Source organism: Hemitrygon akajei, chromosome 7 (genome assembly GCF_048418815.1).
Source record: "Hemitrygon akajei chromosome 7, sHemAka1.3, whole genome shotgun sequence".
Lineage (NCBI taxonomy): Eukaryota > Metazoa > Chordata > Chondrichthyes > Myliobatiformes > Dasyatidae > Hemitrygon > Hemitrygon akajei.
Window position 1 is genome coordinate 25,487,181 of NC_133130.1, and position 24,305 is coordinate 25,511,485.

The window sequence follows — 24,305 nt, forward strand, 5'->3', positions numbered from 1 at the left end:
AGGGTAGTGGCTCTATTAGTTGTGCCCCTGCATTAAAGTTCAAAGTAAATTTTATTGTCAGAGTGCATATACCGTAGATTCCGGATTATAAGCCGCTACTTTTTTCCCACATTTTGAACAGCTTTGAACTCTGCGGCCTTTAATCCAGAGCGGCTAATACATGGTTTTTTTTCATGCCGCCTCGTAAACATTTTGCCTCGTAACAGTAGACCAATAAAATTGATGAGTAGTTCACAGAGGTCCAATGAAATTGTACGATAAATCAAGCGCACTTTCACAATTAAATTATTGTAAATCAGTCATTTGTACTCACCCTCATCAACATGGAAAACACTCGAAGAAAAGCATTGTGCTGCCTTTATGGCAGTTACTTAGTTTATAATATTTTCGCTTAGTAATTCATTTGTTAGTTAAAGTTAGAAGTGTTTTAACTATATTTGTTTTCTGTACTACATCCCGGGATGCTATGACGTCACACCCGGTTTCGCCGCGTCTTGTGGGATATATACGGGAAGGTGGGGGCATTACGTGAGCGCGTCAGACCCGAGCGCGTCAGACCCGATTAGACCCGATCGCGTTACGCGAGCTCATCAGACCCGAGCGCATCAGACCCGAGCACATCAGACCCGATTAGACCCGATCGTGTTACGCGAGCGCGTCAGACCCGAGCGCGTCAGACCCGAGCTCATCAGACCCGAGCGCGTCAGACCCGAGCACATCAGACCCGATTAGACCCGATCGCGTTACGCGAGCTCATCAGACCCGAGCGAAAACGCTGCTTTTAAGTTAAAGGCGATCAATAACTTTTCCTGGTAGGCTGCAGTATATATATTTTTACCAGTCGCTAGGAGATATTGGAATGTTGTTCATGCTGTTCAGTAAAAAAGTATATGCAACGTAATTTGTGTTACCGATACGTATGTATATTTAAAAGTAGCGGTGCGGCCTAAAATCCGGTGCGGCCTTTACAATTAAAAAATTGATTTTATTTCTAAAATTAGAGCCAGCGGCTTTTAATCAGGTGCGCTCTATAGTCCGGAATCTACGGTATGTCATCACATAAAACCCTGAGATTCTTTTTCCTGCGGGCATACCCAGCAGATCTATAGAATAGTAACTGTAAACTGGATCAATGGAAGATCAAGTAGAGCATAGAAGACAACAAACTGCAAATGCAAATATGAATAAATAGCAATAAATAACAAGAGCATGAAATAATATGCTAGTCATTAAAGTGAGATCATCAGTTGTGGGAACATTATTAAGAGATGTGTGTAATGTAATTTGTGAATCACATCCTCAGAATGTTTGCTGGTATTTCCATTTGATTCTGCAATAGTCTCATTTTGTTTTTTAATATTCAAAGTGAGTGCTCGACTTTTAACTAGAATGCTACATTTTTGCCTACAATATTTTTCAACCGTGATACTTTGATTAGTATGCTGGTCATGTCTGTATCTTACAACTGGAACAATGGAAGAAATGCTGTAAGACTATGTACTAAATGGGTCAATTGGAAAAATATTTAAATATCTAGTTTTAGAACTTGTGACTTATATATTTTTGTCAACTTTGTAGGTCCCACAGAAGCTGAAGAATTTCAACTGGAAGTGAGTGGCTTGCTAGCTGAGATGCAGTGTCCCTATTCTGTTCTAACTACTGGAGATGTCACTAAACGTCTTCTGAACAAAAATAATTGCCTTTTACTACTTAGTAAGTTACAGGAAATTTTCTACTTTAAAATTAAAACTTTGTAATGGTTGGCTATGCTGATGTGTTTAAAGGTAATAGTTGTTGTTCCTTTCCATGCCTTGTGGTGCATTGGGCAGCAATGTTTCTTTAGCATTTTTGTCTTCTGTTTTATTGAGGCTGAGTTGCTAGCTCAATGCTTAACCTAGTACGGATGGAAGGCACGCAAGGAGCCAGCCGTATTTGAACCGGGAACCACTCAACCTTGAAGTCCAGTGCAGATGCCACTACACCACTGACCCAAAGATAATAAAGTGGCCACTTTAATAGGTACTTCTTGTACCTATTAGAGAGGCTACTGAGTGTATGTTTTCTGTCTTCAGCTGCTGTAGCCCATCCACTTCAATGTTTGGCATGTTGTACATTCAGAGAAGCTCTTGGAATTACTGTCACCTTCCTGTCAGCTTGAACCAGTCTGGCCATTCTTCTCTAATCTCTCTAATTCAAGGAATTTTCGCCCACAGAACTGATGCTCATTAGATGTTTTGTTTTGTGCACCATTCTCTGTAAACACTAGGGACTGTATTGCATGAAAATCCCAGGAGATCAACAGTTTCTGAGATATTCAAACCACCCGTCTGACACCAACAATTATTCAGTGGTCAAAGTCACTTGGATCATATTTCTTTCCCATTCTGATTTTTGCTCTGAATAACAACTGAACCTCCTGACCATGTCAGCGTGCTTCTGTGCAATGAGTTGCTGCCACCTGATGGGCTGATTAGATATTTGCCTTATGAGCAAGTGTACCTAATAAAGTGGTCACTGAGTGCATATTCTCTTCAAAGATTTGTGAATGTGCATGGATGCAGTTACTAGTGCTTGTACTGAATGAGCAATCCTAACTTGGATACAGTTTACTATTTTAGTGCTTTAGGTTGAATTGATTAAATCATGAATTTATGATTACAAAGATTTACCAGGACATTCCTTCACTTGGGCAAAGCATTTAGCCCAGGAGGTTTGCTGGCTCTCAGAAACAACAATCCAGTTAATCCTGTCCTTAAGCAGTATTTTCTCCCTTATTTTAGAATAATGAGAGTGTTTATTGATTTCCTGATTGGAGGGAAGTAAGCAGTGTTTTTCCTTGAAGATCATTATTGGGATCTTTTATTTTTCTGTTTTTGTTGATATAAATTAATTATCTAGATTTGGTTTTGCATATTCTAGACAAAGTGAAAACTTCTCATAGTCGGACAGGTCAAAGATCAGAGGATACAGATTTAAGGTGTTTAGAAAAGCACCATGGGTGACACAGAAAAACTTAAGTCAAAGAATTATGATATAGAATTGATGCCTTGAAAGTATGATGGTTGTCCAAAAGGGATTCAACAGCTACATTAGGGGGGGAAATATTATACTCACTGGAAAAAGGGAATTAAGTTGCTGTTTCACAGACCTGGCACAAGCTTGATCGACTGAATGGTTTGACAAATTGTCATCAAAAGAACAACTGATGGTCTCAGAAAAAGGGACAACTTCCTTGGATATTGTCTCAAAAACGTTTGCTACCTACACTTCAATTTATTTGTATTTTTCATTGCAATGAATTCAAATCAAATTTTCTGTTTTTGGTCTTGGACCAAGCTTTCAACTGTGTATACCTTGGGACACATTTTGAATTGCAAACAATAGGAAATAATTCTTTATTTGTACTGCCTCGGAGGTCACTCAGTCCAGCTAATTGTTGAAGAGATCTATAATGCTGCAAGGGTGTGATCAATATTCCCAAATTAGATTTATGTCCTAGCTTTTACAAGGAAATGTTTGCAATTATCCATATAACAATTGCTCCTTCTCTACATTACTTCTAGCAACTGTGAGATTTCTGTATGAATGTGGTTATCACCTGCTTCATTGTTGAATACCTTATGAAGTCTAGCAAGAAAGTGTAATGTTAGGATTCCCAGCCAAAGCTTCCCACTTGCTAGATATCCCTATTTACATACGAATACTTTAATCAATTTTTATGAGTTCCGTTCTGATGCCTTCTTCCAATTCAGCTTCAATTCGAGGATTAGTCCTATCTTTCTGTCTTCATACTAATAGAATGGCCCAAAGTGTTCCCCAACTAATAGTCTGATAGGAAATACATCCAATTTCCTAATTATGCATTACGGTTGGATGTACCATTTTACCTTCAAACCACATTTGTCCTGTTCACTAGATACACAACTTTCTTTTCAGATCAGGAAGCTCTATACTTTTTAGTACCTTTGGCAACTCAAACTGTACCTAACCTCAGCGTCACTGAATAACAGGATTGAAACAAAACTTGTTGAAATCCCCATGTGCACTTAATTGGATCTTGGGGATGGAATTGGGCTAGAAGTGGATGGAATGTTTTTACCCAGATTATATAGCCTGATGATATACGAGGTTGCAAGATTGACTGAAAGGAGTCTGGTAGGTACTCAATCTGTACTTCACCGGTAGACAGTGATTTCATGGAAGGGTGGCATTGGGTTGGGATAAATTCCAACTCATCATTTGTGTATTTCTCTGTATTTTTCACTTAGCTTACCTGATCTCTGAGCTCGAATCTTCTCGGATGCTTGGTGTGAACAACCCACCCAAGAAAGAACCAGACAAGCCAAGCCAATCCTTTGTGGAGTTGAAAACTATATGCATTACTCTGGGTATGTCCAAGCCCCCGGATAACATCACCATGTTCCAGTTCTTCAGTGGGATTGAGAAAAAGGTACAGACAATAGAATTGTCCTAATCAGCACTATTTAAAACTTGATTTATTAAGTCAGACTGTTCAAGTAAAATATCTTTAAAAATGCAATACGTAATGGAAATCCCACTTCAAAAAAATTTTCAAATAAATTACATAAGCAGAAAGCTTATTTGATTTTGACCTGGAAACTGAACAGCTGCTGTAATTTAAAGTGAAGGTCCTATCCTCCCAAGGTGTAATATTAATATTATTTTTAAGCGAATGATAATAGAGGAAACATGATTTTTTTAAGTTTGTGTTCCATAAGGAGGAATGCAGGTTTCAAGCTAATGTAAAGCTGCACTTCTAGATGTGTTATTGACTGGCACAGTTTCACTGCACTGTACCTTATTCTCAGGTGTCCACACATCAGGGTTTGCAACTTCTCTATCTCAGTACCCAGTTCTGTATAGGAGACATTGCATTCTACAAATGAAAGTCCCATTATTTTAGAGCAAAGCTTCTCAAAAAAACTTTCAAAACTGTTTTGGTTTCATAAATTGTTTGATTTGACCATTTGCCATTGATTAGTGGTCTGCCACAAGGTTTGGCGTTGGGACCGCTTCTTTTCACATTCGACAATTTGTCTGAAGGAATTGATGGCCATGTGGCCAAGTTCACGAATGATAACAAAGATAGGTGGAGGGACAAGTAATATTGAGGAAGCAGGGTGTCTGCAAAAGGACTTGGACAGATTGGGAGAATGGGTAAAGACGTGACAGATAGAATATAGTGTAGAGAAGTGCATAGTCATGCACTTTGGTAGAAAGAATAAAGACAGATTATTTTCTAAATTGGGAGAAAATTCAAAAATCAAAGTTGCAAGGATACGCGGGAGTCCTTGTGCAGGATTCAAATGTGCAAAGTGACTTGGAGGTCCTTGTTAACTTGTAGGTTGAGTTGGTGGTAAGGAAGACAAATCCAATGTTAGCATTCATTTTGAGAAGACTAGAATGCAAAAGTAAGGATGTAATGCTGAGGCTTTATAAGATATTGGTCAGATTGTACCTGCAGTATTGCGAGCGGCTTTGGGCCACTTATGTAAGAAAAGATATGCTGACATTGGAGAGGGTCCAGAACAGGTTCACGAGAATTGTCTCAGGAATGAAAGGGTTAACATGATGAGTGTTTGATGACTCTGAGCCTGTACTTGCTGGAGTTAGAAGAATGAGGGGATATCTCATTGAAACCTATCAAATATTGAAAGGCCTAGATAGAGTGGATGTGGAGAGGAGGATGTTTCCGATAATGGGGGAGTCCAGGACCAGAGGGCACAGCCTCAGAATAGAGGCACATACATCTAGAACAGAGATGGGGAATTTCTTTAGTCAAGAGGGTGGTGAATCCGTGGAATTCATCGCTGTAGGCCAAGTCATTGGGTATATTTAAAGCGGGGGTTGATTGGTACTTGAGTAATCGGGGCATCAAAAGTTGCTGGAAGAAGGCAGGAGAAAGGGGTTGAGAGGGATAATAAATCAACCAAATGGAATGGTGGAACATACTTGATAGGCCAAATATTCCTCTCTCTTATGGTCATTTTTTATAATTATGACTGATTTGCCCATCTTGCTGTTTGAGGGAATCATATTCCTTCATTCTTTTTTTTATTTATTAAATTTTAGAAATTACAAGGAATAAATGTGATAATAAAATAGTAAGAAAAATAATGTTGACCCTCCCCCCTCCCCTTAACCCTCCCCCCCCTTAACCCTTATCTAAAGAAAGGAGAAAAAAAAGAAAGAAAAAAAGAAAAAGATTGCCTGGATATCGGAGGACCCCCACATGCTCCATGGAGTTCAAAATAATTTTAATATTTATTTTTACTTTCCCCAATTACTATGATTTTATCTTCAAAGGACCTGTGTATTTAATCCTATCTTTTGTAAGTATGGGAGCCAAATTTTCAAAAATATATCATATTCATTTCTTAGATTATACGTAATTTTTTCAAATGGAATACAACTATGTATTTCATTATTCCAATGATCCATAGTTAAATATAAATCATATTTCCAACTAACTGCGATAACTTTTTTGGCTACTGCCAATGCAATTTTTATAAATTTTTTCTGATACTTGTTCAATTTAAGTTTCGGTATTATCCCCTCAATGTCTCCTAATAAAAATAATAATGGACTATGTGGGAGTTGTACTCCAATAATTTGTTCCAATAAAAGTCTTAAATTTATCCAAAATGGTTGAATTTTAAAACAGGACCAGGTAGAATGTAAAAAAGTACCAATTTCTTGACCACATCGAAAACATTGGTCAGACATATTTAAATTAAATCTATTTATTTTCTGTGGTGTTATATATAATTGATGTAAAAAATTATATTGTATTAATCTAAGTCGAACATTTATTGTATTTCTCATACTATCAAAACATAGTCTTGACCAATTTTTTCCATCAATTTTAACATTCCGATCAGATTCCCATTTTTGTCTTGATTTATGAATTCCTAACTTAATTGTTTGCTTTTGAATCAAATTATACATACAAGATATTGGGGGCTTTAGAGTTAATCAAGAAGAATATAAGATTAATTTATTTGCTGATGATGTTTTGATTTATTTAACAAACCCATTGCAATCCTTGCAAAGATTATCCTTTAGATTGGAAGAATATGGGAAAGTATTAGGTTATAAAGTAAATTGGGATAAAAGTGAAATTTTGCCCCTCACCAAAGGAAATTATAATCAATGTCGATTAGCAACTCAATTTCGATGGTCAATGAATGGGATGAAATATTTAGGTATTAGAGTTGATAACGATGTTAAAAATTTATATAAACAAAACTATTTGCCATTATTAAAAAAAATAAAAGAGGATCTTGATAAATGGATGATGTTACCAATAACATTAATAGGTAAGAGTTAATGCTGTAAAAATGAATATTTTCCTAGATTGCAATATTTATTTCAAAATTTACCAATACAATTACCTCAGAAGTTTTTTCAAGAACTGAATAAATATGTAAGGAAATTTCTTTGGAAAGGTAAGATGTCAAGAATATCATTGGAAAAATTGACATGTAAATTTGATTTAGGGGGGTTACAACTTCCAAATTTTAAGAATTATTATAAAGCAAATCAACTTAGATTTATTGCGTCTTTTTTTGATGAAGAAAAATCGGCATGGATTAAAATAGAATTAGATAAGATAGGAGAAAATATACCAGAGGATTTTATATATAAATGGGAATCCAAATGGATACGGGTAAAAAAAGAATCTCCTATATTAAGACACTTGATTGATTTATGGAATAAGGTAAATATGGACGATGAGATAAAGAAATCTTTATTAGCAAAAAGAACTTTAATTCAAAATAGACTTATTCCTTTTACAATGGATAATAAACTTTTACATAATTGGTTCCAAAAGGTGATTAAATATATAGGTGATTGTTTTGAAGGAGGTATATTGATGTCGTTCGATCAATTAAAAAATAAATATAAAATATCAAATAATACTCTTTTTTGTTATTTTCAATTAAAAGCCTATTTACGAGAAAAGCTGGGACAAACAATGTTAATGCCAAAACCTAGTGAAGTAGAAATATTAATTCAGAAAGGAAATATTCCTTCATTCTTCAAGAAATTCTGAACTGCTTTTGACTAGGATGTTGATGTCCCCTTGAGGAAATTTGTCTTACAAGGAAACTTAAAGATGGCTTATATTTTTATATGAATATTTTTTATCTTTAAAAAAAATGTAAGATCATGCTATAGCTGTTATACTCATTGGTTACACATGAGGATGATCAATTGAGAAAGTGTGAGTTTACAAGAATATAGTGCAGGAAACTGGAAGAACTAATCAACTCTTAATGTCATGAAATCCATCTCCAGAAGCAACTGAGGTTCATTTAATTTCAGCACCTGTACTGGGGTTTGATTGGAAGTTGCTCTTCAGATGTAACTGGATTTAAGTGAAATGAGTAACCTTTGTTTCTGGTAGAAAAGGTTTCCACCAACACGTATGGTCTTTGTGATAGTCATGCAAAATATGGTGGCCCTTTCAGATAGAACCTCACAATGAAACTAAACCAACCACTTCACATTCAAATCTCAGGATGCAGAATTTTGTTTTAAATCCTGCGATCTAAAACAATAAGATGCCATTGGAATTGCAGCAAGGAGAACTTTCAGGATAAGTTGATATCTTCAAAAATTATTTTTTGACAATTAAATTGAGTGAGTTCTCCTAGATAAAGTCCTGTAATCCATTCCAAAAGGTGGGGAATTGGAAAATTCTTAAAATTATTACCTATGTTGCTGACGAGTCTACTGACACTACGAAACAACAGAGGGAGTCTGTCACAGATGTGAAAACAGCATTACGTGAATGTTAATGCTGAAAACCTTTTTACATTCTTCTATACATTTTTAAGCTAAAAAGGTGTGGGATATGGAATTTTGAAAATCTGCACTGTAGTTAACTTTGGATCTCTGTGAAATAACCTGCAACTTCTTTGCAAGTTTTAATTGCATATGCAAAGCATATGATTTTAATATTTTTTCATTTTGTTTGAAATTGTATTCTGAGCATTTGAAATTTGCATTGTTTACAAGTAAATGGCTAACATTTTTTGGATAGTGTCAAGTAATTTTGCTCATAAATCCAGGCCTAACCGTTATGGCTACTGCATCAGTAAGCTTCCTTTTATCATAAGGCGAAAACTACAGATTTTACTTCCTTGATTTGAACTCTGCATTTGGGTTTCTTTAGATGATGTTAGATCATGTGTGGTTTGCAGAAAAGTCAACACCGATACTAGTAGCAAAAAATTTAGTTGTGAGCTGATTTGTCAAATAACATTTGCACCACAAATGGCAGGGAATGATCCTCTTCACAAAAGTAAATGTGACCATCTCCTTTCAGCATTGAATGGCATTATTTTTGTCAAATTTCCCATCAGAATTGAGGTCATTAACCAAAAACTAATTTGGATTACTTGCAAGAACTGGATGTGACTCATGTTATGTCTCTCCCTTTATGTACCCTGGTTAAGTCAGCAGAATGGAAGTGTTTTCTTCCAACACAGTTACTACTACGTATTTGATAAGCTCATCAGCATTCAGGACAAAGCACATGCTTGATTTGTTACCCATCTAGTAGCTTCAAATTCTTTAATTACTAGTGATCATGGCCTTCAGCATTTCTACAAGTTTCTAAACCCTGACCTGTGCCACCAACATCCACAGGAAAATATAATCTAAATGAAGTCAGAGTGTATAATGTCATTTGGAGTGACACACTTGAAGTGAAAACAGAAGGGTGAAATGCTGAGAATTCAGAAATAACATTTTGCTCTTGTTCTGTCCAGTGGTAAGCAAATAGGGACTGAATTGCCAAAGGAGCCCAAATTTACATTAATATTTGTGTTGTTATGTAGTGGAAAAAGTGAGACTACAGATAGTAGGTGCACTGCTTGTAGTTCAATTTAGACAACCAAGCTCACATTATTAACCTTTAAGCAGTTTTGTCTAGGAACTCTTTGATTGTCAAAAGCACTGGTAAAACTTAAGTAACCTTTTCCAAACAGACTTTTGGAGACAGCAGCTATATGTCATCCACTTGTTTTAAATCACTAATTTTGACATTTTGTACTATTTAAATGTCTCAGCTCAAGTGGACAATTTAGAATAAACAAACTTGGGATAGGTCACTTGGCCCCTTGTGCTCACATTTTCAGTGAATAAGATCACAGCTGATCCAACATGGCCTCAATTACATTTTCCTTCTACCTTTCCATTTGTTTTGACTTCTGTAGTTTAGTTTAAATGTCAGGTCTTCCACCTATACATTCCATGACTCCTTTCCACAACACTCTTGAATAGAGAATTCTAAAGATTCTTGATCCTCCTGAGGGAATAAATTTCTTCTACTCTAAAATATTCTGAAATAAGCTCCCTTGTTTCAGAAATAACCCTTGAATCTTGTATTTCAGTAAAATCATTTCAGATGGTTCTCTACTCAAATGAATAAAAGCTCAAGCTGCTTAGTGTTTCTTCATACGTTGGCATCTATCCTAGAAATCAGTATAGTAAACCTTTTCTGCACTGCCTCGAATGCAAGCACATCATTGAATATGGACACCAAAAATGGAAGCAATATATTGTGTGCAAACTCACCAACACACTGTGAGCCTGCATTAAATCTTCCCTACTTTGATACTCCATATCCCTTGCAATAAAGTCAACATCCCATTATACATCTTGCTGTGACCGTGTGCAAATGTTTTGTTTCATATGCTAGGACTCTTTGGTCCTTTGGAATGCAACATTTTGTTGTGTCTCACCATTAAAGTGGATATATGATATTTATCCTTCCAGAGAGGATGTTTGTCATTTGCTTAACATGTCAAAATATTTCTTCATGCTGTATGTCCTCAGACCCTGCTAACCTACCTATTTTTGTACCATCAGCAAATTTGGCTACAATGCCTTCAAAGATGATAAATAGTTGAGCCCCTGGCATTGAACTCCATGGCACACCACTAGTTACTGACAATCATTTATCTTGACTCTGTTTCTGTTAGTCACTCCCTTATCCATGTATATTGCCCCCAACCCTGTGTGCTCTTAACTAAACCAATTGTAGCATGTCCACACTTTACCCTTTAGCCACCCTGTTCATTGCATCCCCAAGAACTCTTTGGCTGAGACGTCCATTCTGTGTTGGAATCCGATTTATTGGCTCTTTAAAAATAAATGTATCTAGCTGGGTGATTTCACTATTTAGATTACTTTGCTTGTTTAATTTTGTATGCCATTTCTCAAATGATTGTTGGTTTACAACTTTAAATAATGTCTTTTGAGTTACTTCGTCTATGCTTTAACTTCAAATATGTTTCTTTCAGCTGAAAGAATCATTGTCAAAAGTACCCCCTAATCATGTGGGTAAACCTCTAATGAAAAAAGCACTTGGCCCTCTTCACTGGGTAAGTAATTTACTTATTAACTATTTGTGATATAAATAATTGTAATCATTTTCAATCTGAATGGAATAAATGATTGGTAATTTTGTTCCATAACTAGCTTTAACTAGATAATTATCCAGTACTTTAATGCACTCTACAATAGTGTTCTTCAGATTACTGACAAAATTTCTTGAGCACTTTCGATGCCAAATCCTGTTTTCAACCATGTTGTTTGTAAATATTGTCAAAGTTCAAGTTGTTAACTTTATTAACTTCTTTGAAATCTGACTGGGATCCAGGCTTTATAAATAGGAAGTAAATGTGGGGAAATAAGTAGTTTAAAATCTTACTAAACTTTTATCTACTAACTGGTTAAACCTTGGATGGAATGCTGTGCATATTTTGGTACCACACACGGTAGGTTGTCAAGTACATGGAGAGGCAACAGAAGAATGATATGTGCACTTTACAGGACTAACTCAGTGGAGGGATGAAGGGATGATGGCCAGCATAAACAAACGAGGGGAAGAGGCAGAGCAATTGGTAAAGCCAGAGGAGGGGTGTTGGACAGATGAAGGGGGGGAAGAGTGGAAATGCCAATAGGATGGGAGGAGTTGGTGGAGTCAACAAAAGGTTGCAGATGATGGAATCTGGGCAAGGAAAAGAAGAGCAAGGAACCGAATAAGGGAGGTGGATAGGCAGATGGGAACAGTAGAAGGATGGAATGTAGTGGTAGGAGTGTATGGGCAGTGGATAGATGGAGTGGGTGGAGGAGAAGAGAGAACCAGGGTGATAGGGAGTTGGGGTGGAAGTAGAAGGAATTGGGTAGAACAGAACAGTGCAGCGAAGTATGGCCCTTCAGCCCATGATGTTGTACCAACCAAAATAAACTTCTCTGTGATCAATCTATCCCTTCCCTCCTACAACCTCATAATCCTTCATGTTTTTTTTCATCCACCTGCTTGTCTAAGAATCTTTGAAACATTTATATTGCATCAGCCTTCAACACCACCCTCAGCGGTGCGTTCCAGGCACTCAACATTCTGTGTTACAAAAACCTACCTCTGATGTCTCCTCCTTCTCTCACTTCCTCTGTCTCTGCTACATCTGCTCTCAGGATGAGGCTTTTCATTCTAGGACGGAGAAGATATCCTCCTTTTTCAAAGAAAGGGGCTTCCCTTCCTCCACCATCAACGCTACTCTCAACGAATCTCTTCCATTTCATGCTTATCTGCTCTCACCCCATCCTCCCGCCACCCTACTAAGGATATGGTTCCTCTTGTCCTCACCTACCACCCCACCAGCCTCCATGTTCAGCTAATAATTCTCCGAAACCTCCGCCCTTCTACCACCTCAACATATCTTACCACCAAACACATCTTTCCCTCCCTCCCTTACCCCTCCCCCCACCACTTTCTGCTTTCCACAGGGTTCGCTTCCTATGCGACTCCCTTGTCCATTCGTCCCTCCTGGCACTTATCCTTGCAAGCAGAATAAGTGCCCTACACTACCTCCCCTACTACCATTCAGTCCTTCCGAGTGAGGCGACTCTTCACCTGTGAATCTGTTGGGTTCGTATACTATGTTCGGTGTTCCCGGTGTGGCCTCCTGTATATCAGTGAGTTCCAACGTAGACTGGGAGATGGGTTCGCCAAGCATCTATGCTCCATCCGCCAGAAGAAGGGGGATCTCCCAGTGGCCACCCATTTTAATTCCACTTCCCATTCTCATATATCCATCCATGGCCTCCTACACTGTCGTGATAAGGTCACATTTAGGTTGGAGGAACAACACCTTGTATTCCATTAGGGTATCCTCCAACCTGATGGCATGAATATCCATTTTTCAAACCTCCAGTTATGCCTGTATGCCTCCCCCTGCCTCCCCCTTTACCATTTCCCATCCCCTTTTCCCTCTCTCATGTCTGCCCATCACCTCCCTCTGGTGTCCCTCCCCCCCCCCCCACCTTTTTTTCTTTCTTCCATGGTCAATCAACTTCCTAGCTTTTTGCTTCATCCCTCCCCCTCCAAGTTTCACCTATCCTGGTGTTCTCTCTCCCCTCCCCCCACCTTTCAAATCTACTCTTCAGCTTTTTATTTTCTCTAGTTCTGGCAAAAGTTTTTGCCTCAAAAAGTCAACTGATTTTTTTTTTCCACAGATGCTGCCTTCCTCCAGCATTTTGTGTGTGTTGTTTGGATTTCCAGCTTCTGCAGATTTTCTCTTATTTCTCTGCTAAACTTTCCTACACTTATCTTAAATGGATGACCTTTGGTATTGGCCTTTGCCACCCTGGGAAACGGTACTAGCTGACCACTGTCTCATAATAACCATTATAAACACCTCTATCAAGTCACCTCTTTTCCTCCATCAGCCAGAAAAAAGAGATAGCCCACTCAATCTTTCCTCATAAGACCTATTCTCTAATCCAGGTTACGTCCCAGTAAATGTCCCCTGCACTCTCTAAAGCTTTCACATCCTTCCTGTAATGAGGTGACCAGAACTGAGCACAGTCTAACCAATTTTTTTTATGGAGCTGCAGCATAACCTCACAGCTTTTGAACTCAGTCCTCTGATTAATGAAGGCCAGCATACAATAAGCCTTCTTAACCACCCTAGCAACTTGTGTGGCAACTTTGAGGGATCTATGGACTTGAGCCCCAAGATCCCTCTGTTCCTCCACACTGCTAAGAATCCTGTCATTAACCTTGTACAATGCCTTCAAGTTCAATCCTCCAAAAGGGATATCTTCACATTTTTCAAGATTAAACTCCATAAACTGCTTTTCTGCATCCTGCCTTCAGCCTAGAACAGTCTTCTGCACTATCTGCAACATCTCCAACCTAAATGTCAGCTGCAAATTTACTATCCAACCCTTCCACTTCCCCATCCAAGACATTTCTAAAAAAAAAAGTCTCAGAGATTAGGGGTATGAGAACAGACCCAAATGGAACATCCCTAGTCGCCAACCTCTAGGCAGAATACACTCGTCTATTATCATCATCTGCTTTCTGTGGGCAAGCCAATTCCAAATTCAGGCAAACGTGTTTCTATAGATCCTGTGGCGGCATATTCTGGTGACTTTGTCAAATACTTAAATTCATATACACCACATCTACCACTCTACCTTCATCAATTTGTTTTATCACCTCCTTGAAAAACAGTTTTAAGCTTCTAAGACACGACCTGGCCCTCACAAAGCCATATTGTCTCTCCCTTCTTCAAATGCTTGTAGAATCCACTCCAATAATTTGCCCACCACTGATGTAAGACTCACTGCTCTATAATTCCCAGAATTATCCTTATTACCTTGATCAAATCAGGATCAGGAAAAGAGGAAAGGGGTGGGGAGCAGTTTATCAGAAATTGGAGAATTCCATGTTAATGCCATCAGGTGAAATATGGAGTACTATGTCTTATGTCTCCAAGATACAAACAATGAAGAGTTTCTGTTACCTGGGGATTTTTCAGAAGCTGGGTTTGATCTCTTTATAGCAGAGAAGATGAAGGAATACTTGTAGTTTTGGTACAACTAATAGAAGAAATATTTTTCATCCAATTAGATGGATAACTGGGACCTTGCATTTAAAATATTTGGAAGAAGAGGGTAAATTAGATTTTCTTTATACAAGGAATAACAATGACATGCATTACCTGAAATCTTAGTTGAATTTGATTCTATCAGGACCCTAATTGTAACTATACTGCAGAGATAAGAAGAGGCAAAAACTGATGAACCATAATCATGATTTTTGTACCAACAATATTCATTTTTCACTTTTGTTGCTAATGATTGAAATTAGTATTTCCAATTCTAGCCAAGAAAGCAGAAAAAAGTTACACTTACAGTAAAGATAACAGCCAACTATCCTAGTTGGGAGCAGTGTTGCAGTACACAGACACGATCTTTCATTATGGTAACGGATTTCAAGATCACCTAATTGTAATGAGCTCCTCTGCTTGCTGCAGAAAGCTAATTTGAACTCACCTTGACTCAACTGCAACCATCAGGACCTATAACATGATAAATTTAATGCTAAGTATTGGGTTGCATTGAAGGAGTTGTACATCATTTGGTCAAAGGGGATTGCACTGCAGCCAACTGGGTCTATTTCATAAAAGAGTGATTCTTTGTTCCCATTTATAATAGGTCAAAATGTTCTGCACATGTAGTCACCACTTACAATCCTCATTTACTCTCTTTCTCGTGTTTTTTGATATGGAGAGCCAAGCAACCCAACCTCAGCACCTGAGATTTATCTGACAGGAAAAGCAGACTCTTAACCAACGAGATCTCTGGTAGTATACAATGGACACCCTAAAATGCCCTGATGGCCCTGACAGCTCACTGATGTCAAAGACTTTTTTGGACAATTTTTAAGATGCTCTAACAGACCAAAACATTTAATATATTTAGACATTATTTGAAAAGCTAAGTATTAAGATTTTTTTCTAAATGTTTAGTTCAAAATGCATAGTTTTACATTAGTTTTATTTTTAATTTTTGCTAGTAAAATTATTTGCACTTGCCTACTTAGACATTTTCCATGGAATTGATCATGCAAATGAGTAATATTGCCATTTGTATGGAAGTCCTTGTTAGTATAAAGCTGTGCAGTTTCCCCTTTTTGCTAGTATTCCACCATTGGGTTTGTCTAGTTACAGAGCCAAAATTTAAATGTAAGGCATTTTACCTTTAGGACATTACAGAATTATATATTTAGATAAGTACTTGGAAGAGAAGGGTGCAGAGGGCTATAGTCCATATGTGGGTTGATGGGATTAGACAAAAGAACAGTTTGGCATGGAATGGATGGGCCAAAGTGCCTGTTTCTGTTCTGTAGTGTATATCTTTATTTCAACATGCATAAGTACATGCCCAAGATGTCTGAAGATGAAACATCTGATCATTAGTGGATCCCTACAGTGTATTTCCATGGCTAATTATTGGAGCAGCATTCTTCTGCATGAAACAAAATTTATAGTTGGTTCTCTCTCTGAACCATTTAAATCTTTGTAATGTTTTGCTGCTAGGTTACAAGTGAATAGTGTCTGCTTATTAAATTTAAACCAAACTGGTATTCTTCCAGTAGGTAGCTAATTTGGAAACTTTAGTGATGTAGACCATGTTGATTAAGTATTTGAGCTTGTGCATATTTTCTTTTGGTGTAGTTATAGTGGAATTTTTGAAGTAATTTGCTCTCTGTTTGTAGGAAAAACTAGAAACCATCAATCAAATCCTTGTTAATGAATATGAAGTGCGACGAAAGATGTTGCTGAAACGTATGGATGTAACCATTCAGTCGTTTGGGTGGTCTGACCGAGCTAAGGTATAGTACTCATTGATTAAGATCTGTATTGATTTTCCCTTTATTCCTAAACACATTGACCCTTGTAAGAAAATCATTTCCTAACAAGATCAATTTCAGAAAAGGTTTTGAACTGTACATGTATGGTTATGAATAATGGATGTAAGCTGGGTGTGCCATTTGTAATCTGACTTGGAGTACCCTATATTCCTTTCACTTAACTGAAAGGCAGCTGCTGGAATAATTTCCATAGTTTCATTAGATTTGCCTTTGAAGATGTGTTTTGTGAAAAAAATTTCACCTTTTCAGGAACTTTGAAATTGGTAGAATTTTTTAAAATAGTAATAATTTGTGTACATTTTTAAGAATCTATTTATTCAAACCATAAGGTATAGAAGCAGAATTAGGCCATTTGGCCTGTCATTTCATCATGGCTGATCCATTTTTCCTCTCATCCCCAATCTCCTGCCTTCTCCCTGTATCCTTTCATGCCCTAACCAATCAAGAATCTAACAACCTTTGCCTTAAATATACATAAGTACTTGGCCTCCACAGCTGCCTTATGGTAAAGAATTCCACAGATTTACCGTTCTCTGGCTAAATAAATTCTTCCTCGTCTCTGTTCTAAAAGGATGCACATCTATTTTGAGGCTGTGCCCTCTGGTCTTAGACACTCCCACCATAGGAAACATCTTCTCCACATCCACTATATCAAGGCCTTTCATCATTCCATGGGTTCCAATTAGGTCACCTAAATTCCAGTGAATACAACCCAGAGCCATCAAACACTCTTCATATGACAAGCCATTCAATCTTGGAATCATTTTCATGAACCTCCTTTGAACCCTCTCCAGTTTCAGCATACCCTTTCTAAGATAAGGGGCCCAAAACTGCACATAATACTCCAAGAGAGGCCGCACCAGTGCTTCATAAAGTCTCAATTTTATATCCTTGCTTTTATATTCCAGTCCTCTTGAAATCACTGCTAACATTGCATTTGTCTTCTTCGCTATAGACTCAACTTGCAAATTAAACTTTAGGAATCCTGTACAAGCACTCCCAAATCCCTTTGTGCTTCAAATTTTTGTATTTTCTCTCCATTTAGAAAATATTCAACCCTCTCATTTCTCCTACCAAAGTGCATGACCATACTGTATTCATCCGTCACTCCTTTGCCCATTCTCTTAATCTGTCTTGTCCTTCTGTAGCCTCCCTATTTCCTTAAAAGTACCTGCCCCTTCACCTATCTTCATATTGTCTGCAAATTTTGCAACAAACCATGAATTCCATCATCCAAGTTATGAGCATGTAACACACTCTGCAGAGAGTGGTGCGGAGAGCCCAGCGCATCTGTAGTTGTGAACTTCCCATGATCCAGGACATTTACAAGGACAGGTGTGTAAAAGGGGCCCGTAGGATCATTGGGGATCCAAGTCATCCTAACCACGATCTATTCCAGCTGCTACCATCCGGGAAGCAGTACCACAGCATAAAAGCCAGGACCAACCGGCTCCGGGACAGTTTCTTCCACCAGGCCATCAGACTGATGAATTACATTGACTGTTCTATTTATTATAAATTACTGTGATTGCACATGGCACATTTAGATGGGGATGTAACGTAAAGATTTTTACTCAAGTATGCGAAGGATGTAAGAAATGAAGTCAGTTCAGTTCAATAAAAAGAATCAGTCCCAACACAGACCCCTGTGGAACATCACTAGTCACTGGTAGCCAACCAGAAATGGCTCCTTTTATTCTCACTCTTTGCTTCCTGCGAGTCAGCCGCTTGCTTTATCTATGTGAGAATCTTTCCTGTAATACCATGGGCTTGTAGCTTGTTAAACAGCTTCATGTGTGGCACCTTATCAAAGGCCTTGTGAAAATCCAAGTACACAACATCAACCAATTCTCTTTTGTCTAGCTTGCTTTAAAGAATTCCAACAGATTTGTCAGGCAAGATTTTCCCTTGAGGAAACCAAGCTGACTATGGACTATTTTATCATGTGCCTACAAGTACCCCGAAACCACATCCTTTATGATCAACTCACAACATCTTCCCAGTCACTGAGGTCAGACTAACTGGCCTATAATTACCTTTCTTCTGTCTCTCACCCTTCTTGAAGAGTGAAGTGACCTTTGCAATTTTCCAGTCTCTGGAACCATTCCAGATATATACAGATTTATATATAATATTGTCTGTATTTTGTAAGCTTGTTTTAAACTTATTTTGGAAAAATGATAAAAAGACTAATTTTACCACATCTTTCAAAGTAGTGCAGTAGGTTTTTGGGATTTTAAGTCTTTCCCTGTCATTTCCATTTATACATCGATGGTTAGTTTGCAGGTTTAGGGGGGAACCTGCTAAATGTAACAAATGATGGACACAAACCAACTAGATACAGCTTGTGGTTATAAAATATCCCCAGGTTCCCCATGCTAAGAAAACTAGCCAGAGGAAAACTGTAACAGTGAAGATTCCAATTTTATGTAGATTTCAGAATTATGATCCAGTATTTTTACATTTAATACCAATGTTTTTTATATATTTTCTGTTCTCTACAGAGCCAGGTTGAAAAATTGGCTAAAATTTATCAGCCCAAGCGTGCAACCCTGAGTCCAAAAAGCACTATTTCTGTTGCACATCTACTAGCTGCTCGAGAGGACTTGTCCAAGATTTTGCGAACCAGCAGCGGCACCACCCGAGAGAAGACTGCATGTGCAGTCAATAAGGTACAGTTACTCATGCCTCTGCCAGTACTGACAAAAGTGGAGCCTTGCTGAACAACATTGCAGTGTGTCATTCATTGTAACAAACACATGTTAACTCTTCACTGGTAATTGTATTATCTGTTTGCACCAGATTGAAGGTTTTAACCCTCAGGATGCAAGTGCCTGAGATACAGTAATTACAATGAAAACTTAACGGTGGTGTATTTCCTCTAAAGTCACCGATACTAATATGGGTACTGTATATAAGGTATAATACCAAGGGCCAATTTATACACCCAAAATTTAGGAAGTGCAGGTGGGTGATGGTCTCCAGGAGAACATGGATAACAGAAATAGGCAGATACATATAACATTGATACAGCAAAGGACAATGATAATTTTGGTTGATATGAAGAGAACATCATAAATAGCTCAATTTTACTGAAGTAGGGCTGGCTTGGGTGGTAACAAGGAATTCTGAGGGTCTTTGGTGGCACAACATATTTAGATAGGCAGTGTAAAAATTGCATGAGATTCTTGAATTAATTATTAGAGGCATAAAACACAAGTACAAATGACACAAAAATGTCATGGCCTTGAACAGAAGAAGTGTATAAGGAAGCATTGGAGTGAATCCCTCCCCACACTGCTTAAACTAGTGGTGATTATTGGCATGAAGAGTATTGATAGTGTAGATCAGAAGCTTCTATAAAAAGTAGCCACGCTTACAATAACAATGAAAAGCATGAGAGGAAAAAAGGTGCAGTGAATTTGTATGATCTGCAATGTAGAGCCTGAGTAGTTGTAATAAGAAGATTTGCTGAATATCAAAACAGAGCTGGATAAACCCATGAAATGGAAATTTGCAGGATTGTGGGTAGTGAGATTACCTATCTAACTCAAGGACCTGGTATGAGTTCAATTGGCGCAGAGTTCCTCCGACTTATCTTAATAATCTCAGAGTTTTTTGTTGTGTTTTGGAATCATGGACTGCACTGTTTAATATTTACTTTGTAGGTGTCAAAAATGTAACTTATAATATTGAAAATAAGTTATTATCCTTGAGTGATTACTCTTCTTGATCTCTTCACTATCCAGGTGCTTATGGGAAGAGTGCCAGATAGAGGTGGTAGGCCAAACGAAATTGAGGCTCCACCACCAGAGATGCCACCATGGCAGAAAAGACCAGACAACGTCCAGTCTGGTGGTGGACGAGGAGGTGGAAGAGGCGGATATGATCAAGGCTCCTACGGAGGAGGTGGAAGAGGCGGATATGATCAAGGTTCCTACGGAGGAGGTGGAAGAGGCGGATATGATCAGGGCTCTTATGGAAGAGGTGGATATGATCAGGGATCCTATGGAGGAGGAGGAAGAGGCGGATATGATCAAGGATCCTATGGAGGAGGAAGAGGTGGATACGATCAAGGATCCTACGGAGGAGGTGGAAGAGGCGGATATGATCAAGGCAGCAGAGGTGGGGGCCGTGGTGGCTATGATAGGACAGAACAAGGAGGACGTGGAGGAGGCAGAGGAAAAATTCAAGGCGGATGGTCAGATGGAAGTGGTCATCAAGATTCTAGCTACCATGGGGGGCCCAGTGGCTACCGAGGTGGTGGCTACCAATCAGGTGGTAGCAGCTATCAAGGGGGTGGCTATCAAGGAGGTGGTTACCAAGGACATCAAGACAACAGGTATCAGGATGGTGGCCATGATCAGGGAGGAGGACGAGCTGGAGGACGAGGAGGCCGCGGCCGTGGGGGTCGTGGAGGGCGTGGGGGTCAAGGTGGTGGGTGGAGCAGCAGAGGTGGACAAAGCTACAACCAGGGAGGACAGTTTGAGCAATATTTCCAGCAAGGAGGCCAACAATATAATTCAACTGGTTTCTATCAAGGTAGGCAGTATTCCAGCTGATAATAGTTTTCACTATTGGCTTCATCCTGCAAGGGGCGCAGATTTGCCCAAGTACCAATTACCAACTGGAATGCCACTACTTTGTATTGAATGAGCAGTGTTGCAGATTTGTTGTCTAAACAAGCAGAATGCAGACAAGCCTTTCCTCCATCAGAAGTGATTTCTTTTCCTGCCTCCCACCCCCACTTCTCACACAAGGGTTTACAATGTGAAACTGTACTTGAAGCGCAGCAAAAAAAAGGTTTTTCTTTTCTGCATGTGTAAATGCCAACGGCACAACTAAAACTCTTAGTTTTTTGAAAGTGCACTACAAACCGAATATTTGAGCCCAAACTGAACCCACCTTCCCCTTTCCGCTGGCTAACATTTTCAGCAAAAGGATTTGCAGAGCTTGTTTCTCTTCTGTTCTCAAGGTTAAGCCACATAATTGTTCTTGCTGGCTGGTAAATGTACATATATGTAAACTTAACAAGCAGGGTGAATGATGTGGTGAAGCTGCATGGGAGGTGAGCAATAAAGTATCTGAATGCTGTTTTATTGTTTGGAATTGTTGAGTTTTTGCTGAACTCAGGATACAGGTGATAAGAGAAATCTTTTGTGTCATGAGAGATTTCAGCATCAACAGTTTTGCTTTAAGTATGTATGTTGTGTTTTGTGTTTATGCCAAGTATGAAATGAGGAATTATGGTGGGGTAGCACCCATTCTGAGTTATAATGTTCATTAGATGCTTACTGTGTATCATCCCATTTGCAAATCCTTGTGATTTGAAAATTGCAGAAGATAGTAACCACAGAAAGGGCTAAGTGTTGGGTTTGACTAATTCAGCCTTAAAATATGATGCACAATGCCTATAATTCTACAGACAAGGGAGAATATTGACCAAGTGGGGCTGATAGCAAAATTCGGTGATTTTGTTCCCGTTGTAGGAAGAAAAATCTGGCATGGACGACTCCATACGTATTTCATTAAAATCGAGTCTGTTTCTGATTGCAGGATATTTATTAATCCGTGGTCAAAATGCTGGAAATAAAAGGAAATTTGAAACAAGTAATCCTTCATGCATGCTGTTGCGTTGTAATTTCAGTCATCTAATTCAAACAAAAGTGTTTCATTTTTTTTGTCTTATTGAGTCACAGTCTTTGTCATCACTGTAGTTTCAGCCAGGAACAACAGTGCAAAGAAGTGTTTTCATCACGGGTTATGATTACATGATAAGATCTGAAAATTATAATAGTTTTTCCTTGCAGTTTACCACTTGTATACTGACTATAGTTCACTCTTGTAATCACATAGCAACAGCCCTTTATCAACTTGAGCTGCAGGACATTAATGGTATGAATGGCTAGAAACACTAATTCACCCGTAGTTTGTGGTTGATTGTGAAGAGATCTTGTCAATCTTTAAAGATTGTATTTTGCTCTTCAAACAGTTACTTAATATTCCACAGACTTGCTTGTGAGGACTAAAACTGAGTATAAAGTGTTCAAATATCATTAACATCTTTTGTTTCCTTGTATGTAAAGTTTCTATTTAAGGAAGAAATGGCGCTTCATTTAAACAATTTATCTATTTTGTCCAAGAAGGATGCTAAAAATTACCAGCTCTAAAGTATACTAAAATAAATAGTATATACAGAAGATTTTGGTTAATTGAGCCATTCGTTAATCGGCGTAGCCACTTGTTTTGGACAATTCTTAACGAACAAAAACTAATTGAGAAACTAGCCAAGATTCTCTTTGTTTATTTGGGACATTATGCCATTTAATTGGGACAGGAAACTCACTGAACATTTTCTGACAAGCATCTGGCTGCGATATCAAGATTTCAGGCTTGAAGATGGCAAAAGTGGCCAGGAGTAGAAATTATTTCACTACTTAAAATAAGTTAGGAACTGCAAAGAGTTGTCAACAATCATTTTGAAAGTGATTTAGAAGGTGCAATCAGCAATAACATTGTATGAAGGCATTCCAGTATCTGCTCTAGGGTCATTTACAGTCAATCTAAAGAACACAGCCATGTACACTTGATGAATTCCTCCATCAATAACTATCAGGAATTAATACAGTTTTATGGTATTGTAATAATATTTATAGTGTTCTAATTTGTTCTGTATTTCTTTTAAAAGCATAATATGTTACTTAATTTGTCTTTTTTATACTTTAGCTATTTCCATGAAACTTTGGCTAGTGCCCCAGTTTACTGTTCCTGTGTGGATTAAAAGCGATTAAAGATCCAACTGCCATTTAAATGGGGGGGTGGGGGGGGGGGGGAAGAGGAGGAAATTCCTAACTGATATTTGGATGGCCTGCATTTGAGGAACTGACTCAAGGGTGGGAAATTGGGCTTGGCTAATACAATGTAAATCCTCCTGAAATATAGAACCATATGTAGATTTAATCTAACACAGAGCTACAGATAACTGAATCAAACTTTTTCCTTGCTAATGCTGTTGTATTGAATGCTCCAGAAATGCATCATTCATGTCCTTATTTTGTCCTGCTGTTAACTGATGTCAGCATGGTGGCTTGTAGGGGTATTGCAATTTTGAACTGGAAGCAAAATAAATCAACCGGGATTTCCCCTCAATGTTATCTAACCATATAACAATTACACCATGGAAACAGGCCATCTCGGCCCTTCTAGTCTGTGCTGAACGCTTACTCTCACCTAGTCCCACCTACCTGCACTCAGCCCATAACCCTCCATTCCTTTCCTGTCCATATTACTTTCCAATTTTTTTTTTAAATGACAAAATCAAACCTGCCTCTACCACTTCTACTGGAAGCTCATTCCACACAGCTACCACTCTCTGAGTAAAGAAGTTCCCCCTCATGTTACCCCTAAACTTCTGCCCCCTAACTCTCAACTCATGTCCTCTTGTTTGAATCTCCCCTACTCTCAATGGAAAAAGCCTATCCACATCAACTCTATCTATCCCCCTTCATAATTTTAAATACCTCTATCAAGTCCCCCCTCAACC

At 38.3% G+C, this 24,305-nt stretch overlaps 1 protein-coding gene across 1 annotated transcript in view; it reads left to right on the forward strand.

Moving 5' to 3' along the window:
- The window catches only part of fam98a (family with sequence similarity 98 member A), a 35,972-nt gene extending 13,596 nt beyond the window's left edge, over positions 1–22,376 (forward strand). The window contains exons 3-8 of the mRNA XM_073050514.1: positions 1,579–1,713; positions 4,269–4,450; positions 11,337–11,417; positions 16,607–16,723; positions 19,267–19,434; positions 20,512–22,376. Of these exons, the coding sequence (XP_072906615.1) occupies positions 1,579–1,713; positions 4,269–4,450; positions 11,337–11,417; positions 16,607–16,723; positions 19,267–19,434; positions 20,512–21,324 (1,496 nt within the window). The 3' untranslated portion in view covers positions 21,325–22,376. The remainder of the gene's footprint in view (positions 1–1,578; positions 1,714–4,268; positions 4,451–11,336; positions 11,418–16,606; positions 16,724–19,266; positions 19,435–20,511) is intronic.
- Positions 22,377–24,305: the final 1,929 nt, after the last annotated feature.